This window comes from Zingiber officinale, chromosome 8B, assembly GCF_018446385.1.
Source record: "Zingiber officinale cultivar Zhangliang chromosome 8B, Zo_v1.1, whole genome shotgun sequence".
In the NCBI taxonomy this organism is placed as follows: domain Eukaryota; kingdom Viridiplantae; phylum Streptophyta; class Magnoliopsida; order Zingiberales; family Zingiberaceae; genus Zingiber; species Zingiber officinale.
The window spans coordinates 110,965,584-110,975,404 of record NC_056001.1 but is presented as its reverse complement, the minus strand read 5'-3'; the positions used below and the strand labels follow the sequence as shown (position 1 = coordinate 110,975,404).

The 9,821-nt window shown below is 37.0% G+C and overlaps 1 protein-coding gene across 1 annotated transcript in view; it reads left to right on the top strand.

The window, feature by feature from the left end:
- Positions 1-395: 395 nt before the first annotated feature.
- Positions 396-9,821, top strand: part of LOC122017117 — a 31,958-nt gene continuing 22,532 nt past the window's right edge. Inside the window, exons 1-2 of the mRNA XM_042574622.1 lie at positions 396-529; positions 670-776. Of these exons, the coding sequence (XP_042430556.1) occupies positions 765-776 (12 nt within the window). The 5' untranslated portion in view covers positions 396-529; positions 670-764. The remainder of the gene's footprint in view (positions 530-669; positions 777-9,821) is intronic.

Below are 9,821 nucleotides of genomic sequence, written 5' to 3'. Positions count from 1 at the left end.
CGTAATAACATTTATGTTGAGGTTTTTTTTTGTAGTATTAAGTTAAATTAGACCGTGGAAAACATCAATCTATTTTGACTCTAACAAATAATAATCAATTTTTTATTCAGTAAATAAGTTTTTAAAATATTAAAATTATGTATTATAATTTTAAAATTATCAAATTGTATACTCACTTTCTTGTTTTATTCTTATTTTTAAATTAATTTGATGAAAAAAATTTATCGAATTGATTTGAACATCAAAGTAAAAAAGAATTAATTTGAGGACGAGAATAAAATAGAAAATGAATATATAATTTAATAATTTGAAAATTATGGTAAAAGTATTTTTAAAACTTATCTAGTTCGGTGAAACAGCTGAATAATATTGGGTAAAAGTTATTCGCCACTGTTGGTGAAAAGACGGGACATGAAGATTTTTCCCTTAAACAAATGGTTGGCCGTGGGCCGCTCCGGCGCCGCATCATCAATGATTCAACTCTGCGGCTTCTTCGACGGAAGACCGTCGGACGCTTGGTGATGTCGAGGTCAGTTACTTGGTTTCGCTCAAAATGGCATTAATTATTCACCCCCTCATTTTAATCGGCTCGCCACCTACTTCTACTCTCTTTGTCGCCGACGACCACTCTGTCTTTTTGGAATCTTGTTTCCTGGATCGGGATTTAAGTCTTTGCGCCATGGACCCGGAGGAGGAGCTGCCACTGGAACTCAAGGATTTCAACCTCCTCTTTCATCGATTCCTTACAGCACTCGCCTTCATCCATGGCTGCACAAGTTAGTGCGTCTTATCTCCGTCAATTTCATTTTTTTTTGCTTCTTTTTCCATTTTTTTTTGTCTGCGTATTTGTAAGTAAATCCATGTTTGATTTGGGTGCTTCTCTGGTTAATTTTAGGAGGAATACATTTCCTTTTGGCAACCATAAGATATATTCTTTTTCGATGTTTGGAATATCTTTAGGCTCTGGCGGTGAAGGATTCGAATACCTAGTTAGGTGTTCTATCTTTTTCTTCTTGATGGGGTTAAACCCTACTGAACTGAAGGCTTAACCCGAAGCGTAAACTAGGGCCCTAGCTCAATGACTGACACCAACAATAAGGGTGGGCGTACAAAACCATAAACAAAAAGCAAACCCAAACCATTGACAACAACAATAAGCCAATAATACAGAACTAACAAGGACGGTGACATATATATATGTGTTTGTGTATATACATTGCATGCATGTGTACTACATACATTGTCTCAGAGTTTGTAGCAGAAATCCTGGATTAGTGGGGTGGTAATTTTTTTTTTTTTTCTATTTAGATGTTATTTTTTTTTTTACCATCATAGCTATTATATTCTCCAATAATTATGGGATTTACCTCTAGTTTAAGGATTCTTTCTATTGCTTAATTGAGGACCAAAACACTTGTATTTATACCCTTAGAATAGTAGAATTGATAGCCAAGTCGTTTCAACTATATTTTCCTTTCATTTTATCAGAAAAACATCTGACCCTTTTGCTTGTACCTACCGCTGAAACAGTAGCCCAAACGATAACAAATTCTGGAGCTTCTTCAAGCGCACCATCTGCAAATCTCCTACATAACCCTCCACTGTCTTTATCCTTTGTTAATCATTCTTTGTAGATTTCCAACATAGACTGAACCTAAAAATTATGAGGAATGGTTAGCCTGGTCCTTCTCGTAATTTGAGGCAAAGGAAGTATGGCTATCTTTCTAGAAGTTGCTAACCTCCGTTTGTTAACGCACCAACTTCCTGAGCATAAGAAGCAAAGAACTTCGTTGTCATGGCATGGCTGATTAATTCAACGAAGTCAGAGATTTGTTGAGCCTTCCTCTTTTTTAAAACTTCTTAAAAGATTTGGAAGGTTATCCAAGAAAAGTATTCCAATCATAAAACACATCTTTGTGTTTCAAGGTTCACTTTGAATCCACACAACACAACAAGGCAATTTGTACCGAGTATTATAGAAATGGATCTCTTTCATGGTCCAAAGTAGGCTATTGGTGGCCTAAATTAAAAACCAAAACTTTGCAAGAGATGAAACCTAGTTGATTTCTAGCTTCTGGAGGTGTTGGAAGTGTTTTAGGGACAAGGAGAAGTTTATTGTAATTTTTGTGTCATGTTAAGGCCTCCTCTATTCATATTTATATATGTAATCTAATAGCGTAAGAGGATTTATATAGTTGACCCCACTTAGTAAGATAAAAGTTTAGTTACGTAACCCAACCTTATAATTTCAAATAAGGCAACTCAAATGACTATTTTTGCTAGACTTCAATTAACTTAAATCATCTCTAATTAATTAGATGCATGTATAGAAACCTTATCAACTAACGGCTAAATGCTAGTTGACTTAAACACCACTTTATTCAACAATATCAATGTATAGTCGACTCAAACCAAGTTTAATTAACTCAAATGGCTAAGACAACAAGGAGTCCAATTCCCACTTATGTTTCCAGTGCCCAGTTGTGAGGGAGCTTTGGGACAAGGTACAAGGTTGGTTCCATTGATTCCTAGAGTACTAGTAGCTGCTCGATGTTGCCTGTCAGTTTGCATGTCTAGAGTGTAGTAGCTTTGCGATGGCATCTTTCATTTCATTTCATAAACCTCTAGAGTTGTAATGATTTTGTGATCCTTGAGCTCTCTTTATATATATAAAAAAAAGGCTAAGACAACAAAAAATATCCACCAATGGCTAGTCTACCAGTCAATTTAAACCATTTTCAATTGACTTTAATGACTAGTTTACCTCCAATAGATAGGTTTTCAATTGGCTAAATATCTCTCCAATTGACTCAAGCCTAATAGAGAGCAAACTATTTTGAAGCAATCGAATAGCTGGTAGTCTCAACAGATTTAGTTGTCTAGTTACAATCAACTCCTGAGTAGACTCAACTTTAGTTAATTGAAAATAATCTCCAGTTGACTTTATCTGTTCGAAGATCCCAATTTAATTCGAGATCAGGTAGAAATGTTGACTATGACCCACTATTCTTTGGCTGTACAAGCCACTAAGTAGATTACCTAAAAACACATAAAAAAGTGCATTCCCTTATAATTTCTCACATTTTACATATCTTCAAAGATTCAATGTAGTCGATGCTTCTTATCCATATGTGATCTTCGGTCCCTTAGATTCTCTAAGTCTTGCATGGTTGTTTTATGTCATCCTTCTCCTTACTTTCAAGTTCACTTTGTTCTGGGCCTTCAAACCATTGAATCAACAACCAACTTGACCATGAGATCACCACTCGATTCTGTCGAGTTATGGTCTTTCCTACTCCATTAGCAACATACCAAGCTCCTGGTTAACCTCAACCTCTTCATCCAATAATCTTCTAACTCCACTATCTCAATTTACGAGTTTTTCAAGTTCTATGTGCAACCTGCCAAGTTCTTGATCAACCATGACCTCTTGGTGCATATACAATGCGCAATTTGACCCCACAGGTCATCCGAGTTGGTATGTGGTGGGATGCTTGCCACATGAGGTCGCGGGGTCGAAACTCAGGGTAGTCGGGGCGTAAATCCCCGGTCCCTGTGCAACTCACCCCACCTGCCACATGCTAGCTCAGGATGCTGTGATTTACCTCCCTCGTGATGGCCTTGGGTCGGGTGAGGCGGGGGCGCTGGAGGCGAGCGATTTCGCCTTTTGCCACATATACAATGCGCAATTTAAATCCTTTATCAATTGCATCAAAACAATCTAGTCGAAGTCGACTGCATAGAACATCATTGCACCAGCATCTTTGACTTCCTTTAAAGAATTAATGCTGATCTTGATAAAGTCCATAATTGTTTTCTAGGCACCAATTCTCTTCTCTCTCGTTGAAGTCTGTGCTGGATTTGAAGAGACACCAAAAAGGATCATGTTCAGCCCCTCAATACACTCCCAATTTATGCTGTTAACTTTAAACATGAGGTGAATCCCTTTAATGGTGTGATCACTGCAATGAACCGTATCATACTAGGGAACCGGAAAATATACAATAAATCAACAAATAAGAAGCCAACAAATAAGAGAGAGAAGGATTATTCAGCAATTGCCAATATAAATGCTATTGAGGTGGGAAAAAGTATAAGCTCGAACCACTCTAATAAACTTGCAAGCTGTGAGTCAAACCTAGTTGATTATGGGACATGACACTTCTACCTCCAACCTGATGACTCTCATGATCATCCCTCATGATTTTAGTCCAGTAGGAGACAACTTCATTTGGTGTGCATGATTAGAACAGATAGCTTAAATAAACAATATATGTCAAATGAGAAATCACAACCAATGGCACTGCCAATTTGATAACCATCTTATAATTGGAGGCCAAAATTAACTAGGGGAGTGAAACATTTTCAAGATTCTTAAACCAATTTATGATGTCTCAACACCTAGAATATTTGTTTGTACTTAACACTTATCTAGAACTCTCTAAATTGAACATAGATAATCTCGATACGTAATATAGGAATAAAAAAGGAATTTGACCCAAGTACCTTGCTAAAATTTTGAACTATATGAAAACAAGCTCTTCAAGTAAATTGGAATTACCTATATCCTTATGCTATTTATATAAGATCTAGATCTACTAATGACCAAAAAAATATACTTCACATACTTTCAATGTTGTCTTCATGCTTGATATAGATTAGGGATGACAATGGGGCGGGTTCGGGCCGGGTTTGGCTAATCCCAGAACCCGCCCTGCTAGAAAAAAAAGGATCCGAATTCGGACCTAACCTGCTTAGTTTTTCAACCCGCCTCGACCTCGCTCAAAACTTGACAGGTCTATAGCGGGTTGGACCCACCAACCCGCTAAGTTTAAAAAAAAAATACAATTCAATAATAAGTTATTATTATTGTGTGTGTGTATATATATATATATATATATATATATATATATACACGGGGTTCGGGGCAGATTCATTGAAATCCGTAGCCCGTTTCTAAATCCGGTCAACGGGTTTATACCCGCCTTGTAACTCGTTTGACCGGGTTTAAACCCGCCCCAAATGGGGCGGGTTTAATACGGGGTTGGGTTTAAACCCGTCCCATTGTCATCCCTAATATAGATACAAGATGAAAGCTTCACTTGCTTATTTGTCTTTAATTTAATTTATTCAATTTTAGTTATCATGACCTATAATGGATATTAGAACTGTAAATCGACAATCAGAATCAAATTAAAATTGTTATTAAATATTAAAATCACATGATTGATCTAATATAACAACCAAGCCTTATCCCACCAGGCGGGGTCGGCTGATTGATCTAATAGAGGAACCAAAATTATTCAACAATCTTTTCCTTTTTATTATTTAATAATATGCTTAATTTGTAGTTGAAAATAATATTTTATGAATTAAAACAAGTAGTTAAAATACATGAGATCAAGTCTTCCAATTTTTAATCTAAAAACTAAAAAGCTAGATCCCCAACCCCAATTAGACAACCTCCCCCAATACAAGCAAAAAAAAAAAAAAAAAAAAAAAAGGTCAGCTCGGTGCACAAAGCTCCCGCCATGCGGGGTTCTGGGGAAGGATCCATTGTACGCAACTTTTCCCTGCTTTTTGCAAGAAGCTGTTTCCAGGATTCGAACCCGTAACCTTTTGGTCACATGGTAACAACTTTACCGTTGCGCCAAGGCTCCCCTTTAACCTCTCCTAATATAAGCATCCGCTAGAAATGCAACACTTTCGATTTATGGATCTGTTATCTATAAAGTCTATCATCTACCTTAGATGAAAAATGGGTAGAGTTTCAGTTTGAACATGATCATGATCATACAAATATCACATAACATGTATCAAGTATAAATGCTAAACATATGCTAAACACATGTATCAAGTATAATTGATGAAAATCAAACAAATAGGCATACGATATTAAAATAATCAAATAAACATAGGTTCTAATATCAAAATAATAAAATCACAAGTCAGCATAGATCATGTTATTAAAATAATGAAAACTTGATAAATTTAAACCTTTATCTCTCCCACTTAGCGGAGCATATATTGAAATAATTAAAAATATGTACGAGGATGTAATGATAAGAGTGAAGACTCTAAACAGATTAACCGAACGATAGGGTTACATTTAGGATAAACTCTAAGCCCTTATTTTCTTACATTAATCATGGATTAATTCACTGTACACACCCAAGACACATTACTATAGTATATGTTGTTTGCAGGTGATATTATTTTAGTAGATGAAACACATGAAGGAGTAAATACTAAGTTTGAATCTTGACGAGAAATATTTGAAGTGAAAGATAAGATAGACTTAGTAGAGGAAAAACAAAATATGAAATTTAAGTTAGCAATATTAAACGTAATAAAATAATTGTTAAGATAGGAGATGACGAGTTAGCTGTAATTGAGAGATTTAAATATTTAGGATTGTTTTTGTAAAAGGATGGAGAGACTTGTATGGAATACAAACTGTTGGTGCGGGAAGCATCAGACGATCGAACTCAAGTTTTGATAATGACAAAGGGGTCAAAGTTAAGTCATCTTGTGATCTAACAAGTTCATGGAGCTTGCAGGAAAGTCCTAAGTGGTACTTAGGCAAAAGTCCTAGCTGTGGTTAGGCAGGTGGAAAACCCTAGGGAGTGGTAACCCTAGGTCATAGGGGGTGGTAACCCTATGCGGAAAGTCTTGGCGGGTCGAGAGCTTCAGGCAAAAGTCCTAGGGGGTGGTAACCCTAGGTGGAAAGTCCTGGTGTCGCGAACCAGGTGGAAGACTGGACGGGACGAGAAGCGGAAGTCCAGCAGAAAGTCCGGAAGCTTCGAACGCTGAGCAAAAGTCGAGTCGATCTGGAGGATCGCACTGGCAACAGGTAAATCTCCTGAGTGGAGTAGGTGAGGACGCGTTCCCCGTAGAGGAAACAGTAGGCGTCGGGTCGACCTAGGGTTTTCGGTTGAAAATCCGAAGTCAGACCCGGACAGTCCGATGACTGTCGATTATATCATTCATCATATTATTGTGCTAACTTTGTTTTGCATGGTTTGTGTTTGGGACTAACACATTTTGCAGGAACAAAGAAACACATTTGACCTCGGATGAACAGTGTCCGAGGCGCCTCCATGGGGCTTGGAGGCTCCTCGGGTGCGAGCCAGAAAAAGCCAGCGCAGCAGAGGTGAGGCGCCTCGGACCAGGCTGAAGGCGCCTTGGACCAGGCGTTGGAGGCGCCTTGGATCAGCCTTGAGGCGCCTTCAGTGGGATAAGGCGCGACCAGATCAGAGCTGATCCACGCGTGCGACTCGGCGGCCTGGAGGCGCCTCGGACAACTTTAGAGGCGCCTCCAGCACAGTATAAAAGAGGGGTCGAGGCAACAACTCAAAACAACAACTATCGAGCAATCCTTACGCTAAAAGCTGCTAACCAGACGATCCCGAAGTGTTGTTTCAAGTTTTCGACGACCCGGAGCTCCACAATTTTAGATTATGTCGTTCGGTATCATTTTCATTATTGCACTCATTGTAACTCATATTCTGTACTATTGTTTCGAGTTTATAGTTATTGCCCACCGGAAGCGATCAACGATCGCGGGTCTTGGAGTAGGAGTCGCCACAGGCTCCGAACCAAGTAACTCCTCGTGTCTTTGTGTGTTGCTCTGTTTTCTTTACTTAATTCCGCTACGTATTTTCGACTCTGTTTTAAATCGAACGAAATAGCCACGAGCGCTATTCACCCCCCCTTCTAGCGCTTTCGATCCAACACAAACATGATGGTTAAAATGGAGGAGAACATCGATAAGTGTTTTTTTAATCGTAAAGTACCTTTAAGGAAGGGAAGTTCTACAAAATGACGGTTAGATTGTTATGTTATAGGGAGCTGAATGTTGGGTAATAACTCAAGTATACAAGCAGAAGAGAGTTGCAGATATGAGGATGTTAAGATAGACGTGCAGATATATGAGGATGGAGAGGATAATAAATGAGAATATTAGAGAGAAAGTCGGGTTATGCCTATTGAAGACAAATTTCTAGCGACGCATTTAAGATGACACGAACACTTAGACGACAAATAAATGCTCTAGTTAGGCGATGTAAAACTATGACAAATATGCACATTAAATAGGGAGGAGGAAGACTAAAGAAGACTTGGTTAGCAATGATAAAATATGATAATATTTATTTAAATATAGATAATGATATAAAAGGGAATATAACTCAATGATATAGGAGGATCCATATAGTTGATCCCATCTAGTAGACTTAGTTGTTGTTGTATGCAGAAAATAGAAAATTTTATAGAACTATAGACAAAATAAATAAGATATTTCACACATATCGCATGAGTAGCATTAAGTTCCCAAAACATTTTAAATAGATAAACAATCACATTAAATTCATTAAGTTCATAAATGCCGAAAATACAGAATCAAGTCAAGTAGACTATGTGCATAAATATCTAATGTACAATTATGAAAGCTAAATGTTTCCTGAGTTATGTGATAATCTCAGCATGTGCTAAATATTCAAATGCTACTAAAATAAAACGAGTCTTCTTATAAGAAAGGACCTTCCTTGTTCCACATACAAAAATATTTAAAGATTTCTTGATATTTTACTCTCAATTTTGCTTGGTTGGCTTATTTGTGTAAAATTGCCTATCTATGTGCTTGTCAAATTCTTGAAATTAAGTGGTTAATATGTTATTTTCTCATCTAAGCTTCTTGGCGGTCCATGCGGTTCCTCTTTTTCTTCTGCTAGTGCTTCTCCTTGTTCATCCTCTGCCCCTCTCTTCTCCAATTGGTTGGGGCACGCTATCTTTCCAGATTATGGAGTTTATAGACACAATATGCCCTTGAGGTTTATGTTTACCATTCCAAGCTTTCCTTTGTATCACTCTGCTAGGTGTTTTTGTGGATATAAAGAACTGTTGTGATGATATATTAGTACAACATAAAAAGCTTGCTTGATGATATAACACTACAGCATAAAAACTTGCTTGAAGTGGTTTTCAATATACAAGCATGCACTCGTACGACAGCAATCTATGTTTATGTCATAGATCTACTATATGTACACAAGGGTGTTTTTATAGAATTATTTGAACATCTTATTTAGTGTAACCATTGGAGCAAGGGAGTTGCTCATGTTGAACTTAGGATACTCAATTTTTTTCTCAGAATTTAGGGTTCCAAGGAATTTATTTAGAATTGAAGGTAAGATAGTGATATCCTTCCTTAGCATGTAGATAGTGGCTTCATTGTTCTCCTTGGGTTCTCGATGACGATAAAGGATCTTCACTCCTCTTGCTAAGAAACAAACTATCACAATATGCTATTCAATGATTTGAGGGCATAGTTAGCATAACATCTAATGAAAAAATAATCTATATGACATATAACTTGGCTACAATGAGATGAATGTGGATATCCTATATCTAGATTTGATGGTAGACCTAGTTAGAGAAATATAACTTTGAGAAATATGGCTTAACTCCCTTTTAATAGAAAAATTTTCACCTTATTTTAGGAATCTAGTATATGTAACAAAAATATGATTTTGGTGAGATTTCAATGGCATTTGTATGAGATGAATTAGCCGCATGTTATATAAGTTGTAATAAAATTTTAAAAAAAATACTCAAGTTAGAAAGAAACAAAATATCAATTTATGATTTTTTAGAGTTTTAGGAGATAAAAGAGATACCATGCCCCCTTATGGTTAAAATCATGGTTTGAAATCTCGTACTGTGTCGAATGAAACAGTCGAAGTGTATATTCCGATAAATTAACGAAACTCGATAGTACTTGGCATTGAGACAATATTTCACGTGTCGTTGCCCTCACTAGT